The sequence below is a fragment of the Protopterus annectens genome, chromosome 13.part0 (assembly GCF_019279795.1).
Source record: "Protopterus annectens isolate FY-2018-M chromosome 13.part0, PAN1.0, whole genome shotgun sequence".
NCBI lineage: Eukaryota > Metazoa > Chordata > Ceratodontiformes > Protopteridae > Protopterus > Protopterus annectens.
Genome location: NC_056747.1, coordinates 1,258,089,082 through 1,258,106,086, shown reverse-complemented (window position 1 = coordinate 1,258,106,086; position 17,005 = coordinate 1,258,089,082). Strand labels below are relative to the sequence as shown.

The window sequence follows — 17,005 nt, the reverse complement described above, 5'->3', positions numbered from 1 at the left end:
AGCAAATGAGATCCGAAATATTCAGTTGAAGGGGAAATGTGGGTAAAAAGAAGAGCCCAAGCCTTGGACTTAAAAGTCTAGAGAGCTGCTAATGTCCGATCCAATTGTCCATCCTCAACTGATAGGCCTAAGTGCATTGGCTCACTAGCTTCCTTGGGAACTTCAAATGAAGGCCCCTTACTTAAAAGTGCTTAAAATATATTAAACCCATTCTTAAACTGGCGACCATCACAGGTGCTGCACTGGAGAGGTTTGTGCGAAGCAAGTCAATTTTGTGTCATCAGTAAGATGTCAAAATGTCAAAATGCAAAACAGTACAGAGTGCTAAAACTGCAAGCTACAGCCCAAGGTTGCTGGCAAAGAGGAAAAGGAACTGCTGGTTATTTCACCAGTTTAGTCAGTACTATTCACACTTTCAAGATATACATTAGGAATACATTGCTGTAATACCAACAGCCAACATTACCTTATCAACCTGAGCTTGAGAAGCCTGCTGAAGGGTGTTCAAGACCAGTTCCAGATACTTCTTGAACTCTCCACCGATGGCAAGAGCAATATCACCAAATGCAGAGAGAATCTGAGGTTTTACAGACCGGTGTACATTCTCATTCTGTAAAATAATGAAAGAAAGCTTCAACAAAAAAGGAGCTACAGCATAACTGTTATAAAAAATATAGCTGTGTAAAATCTTACCATAACTTTAGATGCCCTTCTCATATATGCTGCATCTGTAACATGAGTGTCTGCCACTGGTTGACTTGTATGCCTGGCCATTTTACAAAAATGTTAGCTGCTACTACTAAAGTACGTGCGACGGTCCGCATTACTCAGTGTACTTCGGCCATAAACAGACGTTGGGTATAAAGTGAATATCGGCATGCACCTATCTCAGAAATGGATGCCGTCGGAAACTAGCGACTATGATGTGGGTACTTTCAGGAGTCAGGCAAGTGTCAGGGGGTAGGGCAGGGTGGGAAACTATACAGCAGCATATAAAAGAAAAGGACATCTAAAGTTAAGGTAAGGTTTTACACAACTATACTATGCCCTTCTATGCATATGCTGCTGTATCCATAACTTGAGGGAGTGCGCAAACGCTCATGGTATTAAGAAATGGGTGGAGGAACAGACATTTTCCACAAAGCCATGAAGAATGGCCCTGCCAAATCCTGCCCTGGACATGGAAATGTCCAACTTGCTTGGTGAATGTGGACAGATGACCATGCAGCTGCTTCTAAAATGGCAGCTGTATCCAAACCCTTAAGGGAAACCGGGTGTCCCAGGGCTCTTGGGTGATAGAGACAACCTGATTTACAAATGGATTTGGTCTTGGCCAAAATAGTACGAGTTGTCCATGTACATCCAAGGAGTGAAGGATCCTTTCAAGAGAGGTCTGAGGCGAAGGGAAGACTGTAGGAAATTGATTGCCTGATTCAGGGAAAGTTCATTAACTACTTTGGGCATGAAGGATGGGTTAGTGAGTAAGCAAACCCTGTCCATGTGGAAAACAAAGGGGGAAGAGGCCATGATGGCTTGCAACTTGGAGATCTGGCTGGCTGAAGTAATGGCCACCAACCGAATAGCTTTCCATGTGCAGTGCTGGAGAGTGCAGTCCTTGGCTGGCACAAAGGGCGGAAAGGTCAGCTTTTCCAATACAAAATTAAGATCTGGGGGTGCGCTTCCGTGGAGGTCTAATATGTAGTACCTCCTTTAAAAAGAGCTCGACTTCCAGTCTGGAAGCTGAGGGGCAAGTGTTAGACATGAGATGGTAGATAGGTGTGCTTCAACTGAAGAGTAGGACAAGCTAGAGTTAAATCAGTTCACACAGGTAACAAAACCTCAGGAGTGTTTAAAGCCAGTGGTTAAAATTTTGTGCACCAAACAAAAAACTTTTCAACTTGGACAGATGGGATTTTCTGGTAGTGGGTTTTCTGGCCTCCTGCAGAACCTGACGCACATCCTCAGTATAAAGGTGTTCGAAGGGAATCCAGGCCCTATCACGCACAGAGTAAGGTTCAGGGTGGATATTTGGGGGTGTATGAGGGTTCCCTTCTGTGTGAGAAGGTCCATCAGGTGGGGTAACTTGTGATGACCCTTGGCTAGACGTAGTAGGGGGAACCAATACTGCTTTGGTCAAAAGGGGGTCGCCAACAAGATTTGAGGTACTCTGAATTTTCAGCAGTACTTTTTGTGAGAGGGTGAAGGAGGGGAATGCATAAATGAACATCTCCTTCCATGGGAAGGAAAGAGGATCAACCCTCCATGCCCCGGGAGAGGGTAACCTAGTGCAAAAGGATGGGAGTTGCCTGTTCATGGGGAAGGCAAAACGATCTGAGGTATACCCAGTCGATGGACCAGGTCCAAGAACACATCTATGTTCAGCATTCATTTGTGGGATTGAATCATGGCCCTACTTAGAGCATCTGCCATCACATTCTCTGCTGAAGGTACGCAGACTGCTAGGTTTACTGGTCTATGTTGGGTGATCCCCTACACATGTAGAGCAAAGTCTGCACAGGAGGTAGGACCTTGACCCTCCATTTGTTGCTGTACCACAGCACAGTGGTACTGTGTACCATCGCAGCACACCTGGTAGAATCAGAGCATTGACAGAGGGCCAATATCAAGGCTCTCATCTCCTTGATACGGATGTGCTCACTCTGTTAGCCAAGGGTTCAAGTGTGTCTCTCTCCATTCTCTTAAGGTTGCACTCCATCCCAAACCTGAAACATCTGTGTACAGATCCTGACTGGGGGGGAATGGGTTGCAGGGGAAGACCTGGATTGGCAGAGATCTAGGCAATCCACTAATTTCGTTCTCTGAAAGGTCAGGGAAGCAGGGTTACCATAAAATCAAGAGGATGCAGGTGTTTCCAGATTGTCCTCAAGTACCATTAAAATTTCATGTGCAGCCTTGCTAAGGGTACCACGGGAATGGTGGAGGCCATGAATCATAGGAGCCTCAAAATCCCTGGCTGACCAGGCTTAGAGAGGAAGAATTTCCTGGAAATTTGAGGCGAGGGACAGAACCTTGTCTGGAAGGAGACGGTCCATTATTTGCCCTGTTAAAATCCTGCACATGATCCTGAGGGGGTGTCGGAGGATTTGTGAATGTTTATGGTAAAACCCAGGCTCCTCAAGAGGGAAATGGTGAAGTCTAGGTGCTGCTAGACCAACTGTGGGGAAGATGCCTGGATGAGGATATCGTCCAGACAGAGGAAGAATTGGGATCCCCTGCATTCTGGCAAAGGGAATGACAGGGGCTACACACTGTGCACACTTGAGGCTGTAGAGACCAAATGGCAAATCAGAATTGAAAATTCACAGAAACCACCGAGACGAGGAGTTTCCTGAAAAGTGGGTGGATTGGAATATGCAGGCAGGCATTCTTTAAATCTCTAGACAGCATGAAGGCTTGACGAAGGATCAGTGGAAGGAGAGTGAAAATGCTTAGCATCCAAAAGGAGGGGACCCTTGAGAAATGCATTTAGATAGGACAAATTCAAGATAAGTCTCCAGGGACCTTCTTTCCTGGGGGACAAGGAACAGCCTGCAGTAAAATCCTTTCCCTCTTGTTTGGGGGGTAATTAACTGCCTCGGGAAAGGAAGGCCTGCAGGACTCTGGGAAAGGAAGCCATTTGGCAGAGGGGGTTGAGGAATGCCTCTGAAGGTACGTCTGGTTTCGCAAACCATGAAATAACCTAGTTTTATTACTGACAGGACCCAAGAGTACTGGGTAACCAGTTTCCAAGCAGGGAAGGACAGGGAGAGACGCATGGAAAGGGGGTGTCTACACTTAAGGCCTGAAAAGGCTGTTTTTGAACTGGAGTAGAGGGAAACAACCTGGAGGGGGTTTGCTTCCTGGAATCTTTTTTTCCCTTTGGGAGGTATGCGTCTGGAAGGCCTTCTCACAAAGGTAGTTTTAGCTGGTTAGTTCCTCTGAAATGGGGAACCAGGGAGACAAATGTATGCCTGGAGGGCCGTAAGGAGTTTAGCAGTCGCCAAAACAAATAAAGCCTAGTTATCCAAGGAAGTGTCCATACATGGGCGGCGCAGTAGTGCAGCGGTTAACGTTGTCACCTCACAGCAAGAGGTTCTCCGGTTCGATTCTCGGCTGGGGTGCCTTGTGTGTGGAGTTTGCATGTTCTCCCAGTGTTCTCATGGGTTTCCTCTGGGTACTTTGGTTTCCTCCCACATTCCAAAGATCTGCATCTGGAGCATTTCTCCCTGGGCCTCTGCTGAAAACAGGCTCTCTGGAACCTAGTCGGAGTTTCCCGGTCAACAAATGTTAAATAAAATAAAGTTTTGACTTGTCATCAGGCAGAGGCTGTAGCCTAAAGCCAGGAATATTCTCCTGATGACAGAACCTGAGGCAGCAGCCATAGATGGAGCCTCCACTGCATCATAATTAGAAGTTATGTACTCACCATAACGTTCCATCTGAGTAGGTGTATTCATTTGTCTGCAACCTGTGGGTTATGGATCCGATATCGGATCTGAACCGGCATGGTTTACCAGCTATGGATCCAAGCTCTCAGCTCCTCCCCTCACCCATAATGCCCTGCTCTACCCTCATGACCTCAGATCGAGTTTGCCAACAGCAAAAAAACACCCTGAAAAGGGTAACACACCATATGCAGGAAACTGAAAGGCCAGGGGGATAGGAGGGCGGGATGGTTGCAGACAAATGAATACACCTACTCAGATGGAACGTTATGGTGAGTACATAACTTCTAAATCTGAAGTAGGAGATTCATTTGTCTGCAACCTGTGGGACAGAGTCCCCAGCTACCTGAATCTTGGGCGGCCATCATGGAAGGATATTCCGGAGCACCGCAGAGCCAAATGATGCTCTACCCCTAGATGCAAGATCCAACTTATAGTGGGAAATAAAAGTATGAGATGAAGCCCATGTGGCTGCTGCACAAATATCATCTAGAGGAATCCTAGCCTTAAAGGCTGCCGAGGTAGAAACTGACCAGGTTGAATGAGCGTGTACACTCTCCGGTGCGGGCCTTCCTGAAGCTTGATAAGCCAACAAGATACATTGTGAAATCCAACGAGACAGAGAGACTTTAGAAATTGGCTTGCCCAAATTAAATTTAGCAAAGGAAATGAACAACTGGTCGGATTGCCTATGACCAGCCGTCCTGTTTAGATGAAATCTAAGTTGCCTGTGAACATCTAAGGAGTGAAGCTTATATTCACCTTTGTTTTCATATTTAGGGAAGAAAACAGGGAGGTTAATAGACTGATTAATGTTTGCTTCAGAAGCTACTTTAGGAAGAAAGGACGGGTTGGTCCTGAGGTAAACACGGTCCGGATGAAAGACCAAGTAAGGAGGTTTAGCTGATAATGCTTGGAGCTCTGAAACTCTCTTGGCAAGTAATGGCTACTAAAAGGCAGTCTTGAACGACAAGAATTTGAGATCTACCGTAGCCGGTTCGAAGGGGAGCGGTCAAAGCCTGGAGAACTAAAGAAAGGTCCCAGGAGGAACCGCTTGTTTTACAGGGGGCCTGAGAAGGAAAGTACCTTTAAGGAAAATTTTACACAACTTGGCTGACATGAGTGGATTAGAGTTATGACCAATGTGATAATGTGAAATTGCTGCCAGTTGTACTTTGACCGTGGAACTGCTAGCACCATCGTTAAAAAGAGTGGTTAAGAAATCAAGCACCAATGGGAGAGGAGCAGTGAATGGATTCAGGCCTTGCCGCTCTGCCCACAAAGAGAACCGTTTCCACTTGCTACGGTAGATTTTCCTAGTGGAAGGTTTATGAGCTGCCACCAGGATAGCCTTAACAGGGGACGAAATACCGGGAGTCCTGATCAAGAGTGGAACTGGAGCAGCCAAGCGGTCAGCTTCAGGTTGTCCAGGTTCGGAGGAGACAGGCAGGATGGATGAGCTATCAGATCCGGGATTGGATCTAGAATCCAAGGAGGATTCACAGAGTGAGACCTTAGGAAGGGGAACCAGATCTGTCGAGGCCAAAACAGAGCAATGAGAATCATTCTGCAACCCACCCGAGACGCTTTCTGAAGAACCTGGAGCATCAGAGGCAAGGGGGGATAAGCATACAGAAGACCGGGTGGCCAAGCATGCACCAGAGCGTCTCTTGGAGAGCCTCCAGGAGGAGGTATCAGAGCGAAAAAACTGTCGCACTTGGTGTTTGAGGGAGAGGCAAAAAGATCGCAAGAAGGAGTTGCCCACCGTGCGAATATGCGTTCCGCTACTTGAGAATTGAGAGACCACTCGTAAGGGGTCAGAATGGTGCGACTGAGCTTGTCCGCCAGGATGTTGGACCGACCCGGAATGTGCGTTGCTATGAGAAAGTGGTTGGTGGAGATTGCCCATTCCCAAACCCTCATGGCTTCTCGACAAAGAGGGTAAGACCTGGTTCCTCCCTGCTTGTTGATATACCAGACAACCGACATGTTGTCCGATTGAATCGCAATTGTTCCCAAGGGAAGAAAGTCTTGAAGTGCTAGCAACGCTAAGAGCACCGCTCTCATCTCTAGGACGTTGATATGCAGTGAGGTCTCTGAATCGTTCCACGTGCCTTGGACGGTCCGGCCTGCAAAATGCCCCCCCCCCACCCGAGGCGGGAGGCGTCCGTGGTCACCGTGGCGAGAGGGGGAGAAGCACAAAATGGGCGGCCTCTGTGGAGATCTGGGGAGTGAAGCCACCACAGGAGGGACCGCTTGCAAGCCTTGCTGATCGCAATGGGATGATGCATAGGAAGAGCAAGGTAAGACCACTGTACTAAAAGAGTCCACTGGAGGATGCGCATATGTAGTCTGGCGAGAGGAAGAAGTGCTATAGCAGACGCCATGGACCCTAGAGCCCTCAGGACCAACTCCGCCGGAACTGGATTTGTGTGGAGAATGGCCCGCACCTGGAGCTGCAGATTTTGAACTCTTGTCCGCAGTGTGGAAGGCTTTTAAACTCCTTGTGTCTAACCTGGCCCCTATAAAATCTATGAACTGTGAGGGTGCTAGGTTGGATTTTTTTGTATTTATAGTTATGCCCAGACTGGGAGCAAGATGGAGAAAGGAGTCTCGCGCCAATAGTAGTAGATGCCTTGTTGGGGCGGTAAGGAGCCAGTCGTCTAGGTAGGGAAAGACCTGCACCCCCTGAAGCCTCAGGTGGGCCGCTACCACTGCTAGTACTTTGGTGAACACCCTGGGGGCTGTGGTGAGACCAAAGGGAAGGACCCGGAATTGGTAGTGACTGGCTCCCAGCCGGAAGCGGAGAAACCTCCTGGAGCGTCTGTCCATCAGAATGTGGTAGTACGCATCCTTGAGGTTTATGGAGCACATCCAGTGATTTTCTCCCAGAAGGGGGAGAATAGACTGTAGAGTGACCATTCGGAACTTCTCCTTGGGAACTGCCAGGTTCAAGAGAGAAAGGTCTAAAATTGGTCGTAGATCCCCCGTCTTTTTTGGCACTAAAAAAAAACCTGGAGTAGAACCCTGATCCGATCTGGTCTGGGGGGACGGGCTGGATGGCTCTTTTCTTTAGCAGATGGCCAATTTCTGCCAAAGCGGCCTCCCTTTGACCGGGTGGGACGTCCGGGAGGGACTTCAATTTTGGTGTGTGACAAAATGGGATGTGGTATCCTCTGGATATTATCTGGAGAATCCAGCGGTCTGATGTTATGGACTCCCATGCCAATAGGTGCTCCGAAAAACGCCCCCCCGACTGTCTCCAGAGTGGAGCAGCCGGGCAACCCCTCAGGGCTGCTGCGCGGGCCGTTCAGAGAAAGGTTCTCTGGACCCGAAGTTCCTGGGAGCCCCTCTGCCTCTGGGGCGGCGTCCTCCCTGTCCTCCTCTGCCACGGAAGGACTGGTTGTCCGGAGCAGGCTGAGATTGCTGCGACTTCCGGAACCACATCTTCTTCTGACCCTTTTGGTTCCTAGAATAGGGCCTCTGGGGTGCAGAGAAGCGGATTCCGACGGCAGACAGCGTCTTCCCATCCTTCTCGCTCTGGGTCAAAGTGTCGCAAACGGTTTTGCCAAAGAGGGCAGAACCATCAAAGGGGGCGTTCACAAAAGACGCTTTGAAGGGCTCTGAGAAATCGCAATGACGGAGCCAGGCCTGGCGTCTAGTGACTAGACCTGCCCCTGCGGCGCCTTCCGTAGCATGGGAGAGTAGCCGCATAGAGGTATTGGTAACTGATCTAAGAGTGGCCATGCGGGAGGAGTGCAGCACTTTGTCCTCCTCCGACATGGACGCTGGGGGAGATGCAGCGTATTCTTTAATGAGATCGCGCTGCATCCTAATAACGTGTGCCAGGTAGTTCAGCGCCCTCACCGAGAAGGTCGCTGAGCTAAACATCCGCTTTCCCAAGCGGTCCATCATCCGAGACTCCTTGCTCGGGGGATGGACAGAGGGACTCTCCTGAGCCAGTTCCCACTTGGTGGCCGCCGCCGTCAACATGGCATCTACCGGAGGCCCCTTACTCCACTGGGCACGGTCAGATGGTGGGCTGAGTATCCTGTCTGGCCTCTTAGGGATTGGCTCCACGGTGTCCGGTTCCTTCCACGCCCTGGTGGTAATGAGGTCCACCAGGGGGTCGGCAGGAGGGGACACCCAAGAGGTAGACGGGCCCGCTTCAAATGCCTCCAAGAACACGGACTCGTCCGAGGAAGACTTGGGGGCAGACCACCCCCCCCTTATACGGAGTATTTCCATGATGTCTCCAAATGAGACATCCTCGGGGGGTGACCGTGGGGAGCCTTCCCCTTCCTCCAAATCCATGTCTTCCGTGAGAGACTCGGGGGAGTCAATGTGCCTCCTTTTGCACGTATGCTTGCGGGGAACATCCTCCGGGGGGCTGTCAGAGGACTCCTCGCAAGCAGCAACCTGTTCCAAGGGAACAGCTTGGGGCACAGAAGCGGGCTGTCCCAAGGGCCGGACGGTGGAAGCCTGACCCAGTGCAGAGGGAGCGCGGGACGGAGCCGAAACAAGTGCCGGGGGTCCGGAGACCCTCAACAGGGCCCTCTCCACTACATCAAATGCAGAAGGGGAGCCGACCTCGACCAAAGGATCCGACAATCGGCTCCCCCTCGGATCCGAAGAGTGGATCGGAGCCGGCGCCGGCCGGATCCGAAGGGACAGTGCGCTCCGACACAGACGGCGCCGAAGGAGCACTGATCCCCCCCGGATCCGAGGCTCGGATCCAGGCTCCGAGAGGTCGGATCCGATGCACTCAAGGGCAGGGTCGGATCCGAAGCTGCTCGGCTCCAACTGCTCCGAACCCGGGTAGCGGGTCGGAGAAGGAGCAATCGGCTTGAAAAAGGGGGTCGAGCCCCAGAGGGGAGGCAAGAGCACTCCCATCTGCATCTGGGCCTGGATGAACCTTCTCATCATCCGGTCCAGATCAGCATCCGATAGGCTGTACGTTGATCTCGACGAGGCTACCGAGGTAGGCCTTGAATGCCTCCTCGATAGCCTCGACGGAGATCGGGTCTCCTCCTCCTCAGGTCCCGGTGAAAAGCACACTGGAGACCGGAGCAGAGAAGGAGGAGATCCAGCCAACAATGGAGCCGGGGGAGAAGCCCGCTTGGCTGGTGGGGCCGAAACAGAGGTCTCGGCCCGCCGCTTATGGTGCTTCTCCCTCCGGTCCCTTTTCCTAGCATCCCTCTCCTCCGAACCTGAAGCGGGAGGTTGAGTCCCAGGAGGAGGAGGGGGAGCCGGGGAGCGAATAACCGTAGGTACGGTTACCCCCGAAGGAGCGGAGGTCGGAGCCGAGTCCGGCGGCAAAAGGCCTGCCAAAACAAGCTTGGACCTCCGCTCCTTCAATGCCCTGGGGTTGAACCCTGCACAAATGGAACATCCAGATGTGAGGTGTTCAACCCCCAGGCATTAACACAGTGTGGCCATCAGCTGGGGAAAGCTTATGGCCACACTCTGAGCATTTAGAAAAAATAGCCTTGGGCTGCTCAGACATCCCAAGCTAACAAATAAAAGTTACTAAAACTAAGGAAAGTAACAAACAAAAATCACTCACAGGCCCAACACACACACTACGCTACCAGCGAGGGGAGGGATGTAAACATTTTAGATTAACTTCTAAAAAGTAAATATACACAAGGGAAAACCTACACTTTCACACAAATAAATCAAAAAATTACTTAAATTTTACAATTTAAATACTGAAACTGTCACTTAGCTGGAGAGCTGGAAAAACAATCTGGTCACCATGCGCGGCAAACGAGATCTGAGGTCATGAGGGTAGAGCAGGGCATTATGGGTGAGGGGAGGAGCTGAGAGCTTGGATCCATAGCTGGTAAACCATGCCGGTTCGGATCCGATATCGGATCCATAACCCACAGGTTGCAGACAAATGAATCTCCTACTTCAGATCTACACTTTATGGAGTATCTAGTTACTGGACTGTAGAAATTTAGCAGACTAGAAACCTTAGCTTTAATGGGGGAATCAGGAAGGTCACCCAATTGTTTAACATCAGTAAGAAGGGCCAAGGAATATTTGGGCATATCAATTTGACAGTTTATGGCTCTCTCAGCAGACGTGGCAGAGAGAGACTGTTTTGCCCAGTCTTAACACTATTCTGCTTTCCTTAGCTGAGGGAAGAAAGGAAAGCGGAGGGGAGAAGTTAGAAAGTTTTGACTGCAGCCACAGAACTAGTGGATGGGTCTGCAGAAGGGGCCTTGGAGAAATCTGCATCTTCAGGGACTTTATAAAATCTGTCTGGGCGCTTTGGTGCAGGGAGGTGCAAATCTGGAGCTTTAGAGGCAGCCAGAAAGGCATCCAAAAAGGCTGGATGAACAGGAGGAACTGCAGATGGATTAGGGGACTTCATTTTTAAGAGATCATAATACCTCAAGTGTCAGTAACCTGAATGCAGTCAAGTGCTTCATTTGCATTATTGTTTCCCCAAAGGTAATGTCTCCCCTAGGGGAATCTGTTCCATTTCACTCTTCTGGAGAAACATACACCAGAGAGGAGGCAATTTGGGATGCGTTAGAGAGGGATTCATCCCCTAAAGAATCTTCAGAGGAAACAGCTAAAAGTTTGCCCTTAGGAATAGAGACTGAAGAGGCCTGGGCAGAGGAATGGCATAATGCAAGAAAGGCATTAAGTAGGCCTTGAGTAAAGGCCTGCCAATCAGGCGCTTGGGTTAGACAGTATGGGCAGTTGAGTAGTAAATGTTTTGTTTTTTGCTTCTTTTTTGGAACATCTGACAGCGTCTTATGTGATGCAGCGAAGGAGGACCAGATGCCAGGCGGCACTCTGACTTTGCGGACGATTTGGGAAATCCCACACTGGCACTTGGAAATGAGCCTTGGTTCCCTCTCAGCACCCAAGCCGGACGCCTACAGCTCCTTCAGGGATTTGCTGGCAGCTTCTTTAATGGCTTCCTCCCGGGTACCTGTCAGTGGAAGGTCCATGGATTCTGACTCTGGGCCTTCACTAGCCTCGAAAGGTACAGCCACAATAGAGGGCGCAGCTGTAGAATCATGTAGAGACTTTTTGAGCTTTTTTTGTAGGAAGCTGTTCCAAGGTTCCTTTCAGTTCCAGGTCTTTAGCCAAGCGTTTCAAGCGCTCATTCTCAAGATACAATTTTAACAAGGCAAGACGGCTCCTAAGTTTTAGGAACAAAAGTCTGACAGATTTCACAAGTGGTGTGGTCGTGGTTTTTGCCTAGACAGAATAAGCAGAGCTCGTGCAAGTCAATGTGGAAACTGCCTTCAACACAGACACTTGGCCTTTTTATTCAACATTAACCCACAACACAGTAGCAAAAAGGTAAAAAAACCCTCGTACTTATCTGAACACACAGAAGCACAAACTCACTTCTCCAAGCGAGTGACCGGAGCTGGCAGTCACACAGGCAGCAAAAGAGTTCTGAGGTAGGCACATGCTGGCATCTGCTTCATACCAGACATCCATTTATGGCAGACAGTGATGTGGACAGTCACACGCACATTCGCAGTAGCAGCTACCTTTTGTAAAATGGACAGATATTAGTCAACGAGAGGCAGACTCCCTCATGTTAAGGATACAGCATCATATAAACATGAGGACATCATGCATTATCCACTGGCAACAAGCTCAACTACCTGCTTATGAGACTCTGTAAATGTCTTGAACCGTACATTCTATGCACACCAGGTAGCTGCTTCTAGAATAGAACACGTGTCTAACACCTTAAAAGGCACCAGAGGAGGACAGCTCTGGTAGAATGTACCCCAACAGGTGAGAGGAGATTCTTCCCATGAGACAACAAACAAAATGGTTTTGGAAATCCAAGTGAACACAGTCTGCTTGGAAACTGCCAAAAAGGCAGTCACATTTACTATCTGGATAAAGCCAAACCAATTAGGATCAGAGTTGTCTGTGCATATCTAAAGTGTGTAGGATCCTCTCACAACAGGGCTGAAGGGAAAACGTGGTATGATTGATGGACTGAGTGACAACGTATTTACCACCCTGGGCATAAAGGAGGGATTAGTGCATAAAGATAGCCTATCCCTGTGGAAAATCGTAAAGGGAGAACACTGAGCCTGTAATTCGGAAACCCTTCTAGCAGAAGTTATGACCAGGAAAACAGTTTACCAGTTGCAGTGCTGCAGAGAACTTGCTGGGTTAAAAGGAGCCACGGTAAGTTTTTCTAGGATAAAATTATCCTAAGGAGGAGGAACCGGTTTCCTTGGTTTCTAATATGGAGGACACCTTTTATGTAACTTTCAGCCTAAGCTGAACGGGGAACATAGGCAGACATGCTGAGATAGCAGAAACATGAGCTTTTACTGAAGAGCAACAGCCACTCCAATTCACACACAAAGGACAAAACCACTAGATCATCCAACAGCAGTGGTTGGAAAAGCCACAAATGGAAAACCATATGGAAATACCGGATTTCCTATTAGTGGGTTTTCTGGCCTCCTGCAGAACGTGTAGCACGTCCTCAGAGAAAAGTTGTCTGAAGGGAATCAAAACCCTATCACCTACAGACTCGGTTGGAGAGTTGACATCTGTGGATGTATCAGAGTTCCCTTGTCCTGTGTGAGTAGGTCCATTCTGTGGGTAACTTGTGGTGATTGCCCTTGACTAAATGCAGATGGGGGAAAACAGTTCTTTCTTGGCCAAAAGGGGGTCACCAGTAAGATTTTTGGTTGCTCTTGTTGGAAGTTCAACAGGATCTTTTGGAGAAGTGGGAAGGGGGGAATCCATATGGAAACATCCTCTTCTAAGAGGAGGGCAGTGCTCCCACCTTTCATGCCAGGGGATCAGGGACTCTGGCACAAAACTTAGGAAGTTGTCTGTTCCTAGGGGAGGCAAAGATCTACTGGAGGTGTACCCCATCGATGGACCATGTCCACAAACATCCCTATAGAGCATCCATTCATGGAATTGAGTCATGAACCTGCTCAATGGGTCTGCCACAATATTTTGGGCTGAGTGTATGTAAGCCGCCTGGACGGCGAGTTGACTGAGAAACCAAACTCCCAGGCCTGGACAGCCAGCCAGCCTGCACAGGAGACCAGACTTTGCCCCTCCCGGTCTGCTGACATACCAGGACTGTGGTACTGTCTAGCTTTTAAGGCACCTGGGAAAAGAAGGGGTTAGAAGATTTCTAGAACAAAAATCAGGGCCTTCATTAACTTTTTATTGCTGTGCTCCCTCTTCTGATCAGACCACTACACATCTCTCGCCCTCCACGAAGGCAAGGTTGCTCCCATCTCAGGTCTGAAGCATCTGTGTACAGCTCCTGAGTGGGAAGACGTAGTTGCAAGGGTAAGCCTTGATTCCCTGAAACCTGCTGAATCCATCAGTGTAACTCCTTTTTCAGGCAGGGTAGAAGGGGAACATACGCCAGAGGATGGGATTGTTGTACCCATACTGTCTGGCACCACTGGAATTTCCTCGTGTAACTTGGCTAGTGGAAAAGTACAGTTTTGTACCTACCATAAATGTAGATGTCCGATAGGAATGCATCTGCAGTCCTAACAAATGGGTTGTCCTGTTGTCAGGCAGCCCTTCGGTCGGCCGGATTCCAAAGTCTGGGTCTGGCCTCGGCTGGTGTCGCTCTTCACCCGACGTCATAGCTGCAGTTATTCGGGTATAAAGGCATCAGCCGATACCATCTTCCTCAGTGTTTCTTGCCCCAGATGCCAGGTGCCCTTTATGGAAGGCTAAATTTGGATAAATGCCAAGGTTTCCAAATTGTAGAGAGCAAACACAAAAAATAAGCATGTATGTACATATATACAAACAAATACACCATAATAGATCCCCCCCAGCTAGCTATTAGATGGGCAAATACCCTAGAGTACCACAGAGGGAAGGCGGTGGGTAATCCTGACTGCAGATGCATTCCTATCGGACATCTACATTTATGGTAGGTACAAAACTGTACTATGTCCTTCAAGGATGCATCTGCAGTCCTAACAAATGGGTAGAATACCATAGCCAAACTAGGGGAGGAGGAAGAAGAGATTATGGTGTAGTTAGGATCCCTTGCAAGACAGCAGTGGCAAACCCTGCTCGGGATCTAGAGTATAAAGGTAAGTTATAATGCTTGGCAAATGTATGTACGGAGGTCCAAGTAGCAGCCTCTATAATGTCCTTGGTAGCCACTCCTCGCAAGAAAGCTGTGGTAGTGGCCGTAGCCCTTGTAGAATGAGGCCTGATGTTCTCTGGAGTTTTCTTTCCATGGTAGGAGTAACAAAATCTAATGCAATTTCCTATCCACTTGGAGATTGTCTGTTTTGAAATTGCTTTTCCTTCCCTTCCTGTTGCATATGCTACCAGAAGCTGGTCAGTTTTTCTATTGCCCTTGGTTCTGTCCAGGTAGTAGCGTAACTGTCTATGTACATCCAAGGTATGCAACAGTCTTTCTCCCCTATTCTGTGGGTTGGGGAAGAATGTAGGTAGGTGGATAGCCTGGTTTAAAGATACTCTGGATACCACCTTAGGCATAAATGTAGGATTTGTTCTCATGGACACTCTGTCTTGATGAAAGATTAGGAAGGGTTGCACTGCCATTAATGCCTGTAGTTCAGAAACCCTTCTTGCTGAGGTGATTGCCAGTAGAAAAGCAGTCTTCCAGGATAAGTATTGTAATTCTGCTGTTGATGCTGGTTCGAAAGGGGGAAGTGTCAGTTTTTCTAGCACAAAGTTCAAGTCCCATGCTGGCAATGGTGGCTTCCTCGGAGGTTTCACATTTTTAATTCCTCTCAGAAACTGCCTGAGCAGAGGATGTGAGAAGACAGGGGGATCCGAGCTGTATTCTGCCGAAATAGCTGATGCATGTATCTTGGAGGAATAGGACAGGCCTGTATGGAAGAGCGCTGCCAAGTACTCCAGGATGTTGGCTATGTTTACCAGTGACACATCTTGTCCCTTTGCAGCACTCCAAATGGCATATCTTTTCCATTTTCCTGCATAATTCTTTCTTGTTGAAGGTCTGCGGGCCTCAAGGATAAGGTCTTTAACCCTTTGGGATAAATTTGGGTTAGTTGCTCTTATGTAATGTTCCAGGCAGTCAGCTGCAAGGTTTTCAGGTTTGGATGCAGGGTGTTGTAGCTGTTCTGTTTTAACAGCAATGGGATCAAAGGTAGGGTCCACATTTGTTCCCGCGACATGCTCCTCAGTAATGGGTACCAATGTTGCCTTGGCCAGTCTGGAGCTATCAGAATGATCCTTGGACGTTCCTCTTTGATCTTCAATAGCACCTTGTGTATCAAAGGAAGTGGTGGGAATGCATATGCTGTCAGGTTTTTCCAACTGAATGATAGGGAGTCCACCTTCCAAGCAAGTGGGTGGTACGTCCTTGAGCAGAATTTCTTGAATTGGTGACTGAGTGGGGATGCAAATAAGTCTATTTGTGGTAGTCCCCATTTTTTTGTGATGGTTTTGAAGATGTCCGGGTGTAGCATCCATTCGTGGGCATCCGTGGTAGTTCTGCTTAATATGTCTGCTAGGATGTTTTCTTTTCCCGGTACAAAAATTGCTTGTAACTGAATGTTATAGCTCAGAGCCATATTCCATAGGTCCAGTGCCATCCGGCATAGAGGGTATGAATGTGTGCCTCCCTATTTGTTGATGTACCACATAACTGTGGTGTTGTCTGTCCTTATCATCAACTGCCCTTCTTGGAGGAATGGCTTGAATGTCTGGATTGCTAATTTTACTGCCAGCATTTCCTTTAGATTTATGTGCAGGTGCAGCTGTTCTTGAGTCCATAGGCCCTGTATGCACTTGTCCAGCATGTGGGCCCCCCAACCGAGGTCTGAGGCGTCCGTCGTGATGGTTTGGCTTGGTCGAGTGCTGTAGAAGGGCAAACCTGTGTTTGCCTGACATGCCTGAGCCCACCATAGGAACTCTTGCTTCAGGCATGGGATTAGTGGAATTTTGGTTTCTAGGCTGTGCCTGTGTTGAGACCATAAATTCTTCAGGTACCACTGTAGCTTTCTCATGTGCAGTCTGGCATGAGGAACTAGAATTATGCAGGATGCCATGAAACCCAGAGCTTGCAGTACTTTTCTTGCTGTTAGATGGTTCTGCTTTGTCAATGCCAAGTAGAGAGGAAGTTGTTCTTGTTTTTCTACAGTTAGGAATGCCATCTGCTCTGATGTGTCCAGCTCTGCACCTAAAAAGGTTATTCTTTGGGATGGTATCAGCCTTGACTTTTCTATGTTGACTGTATATCCCAGGGCTTGCAGTAAGTAAATGACTCTTTGTAAGTCTTCTGCTAGCTTGTTTTTGTTGTCCGCTTGTATGAGGCAGTCGTCCAGGTATGGATAAATTTGAATTCCCTGAAGTCTGCAATGAGCGATTACTGATGCCAGGCATTTCGTGAACACTCTGGGCGCAGTAGATAAGCCAAAGGGCAATGCTGAGAATTGATAATGCTCTGATCCTGCAAGAAATCTGAGGTATCTTCTGCAATTTGGTCGTATGGGGTCGTGCAGGTATGCCTCCTTGAGATCTAGAGTCACCAGCCAAGACTCCTTGTCCACCATGGGAAGAAG

General features: G+C 48.7%; 1 protein-coding gene across 1 annotated transcript in view; it reads right to left on the bottom strand.

Moving 5' to 3' along the window:
* The window catches only part of KPNB1 (karyopherin subunit beta 1), a 2,271,876-nt gene that overhangs the window by 338,334 nt on the left and 1,916,537 nt on the right, over positions 1-17,005 (bottom strand). The window contains exon 18 of the mRNA XM_044055271.1: positions 467-610. Coding sequence (XP_043911206.1) covers positions 467-610 — 144 coding nt within the window. The remainder of the gene's footprint in view (positions 1-466; positions 611-17,005) is intronic.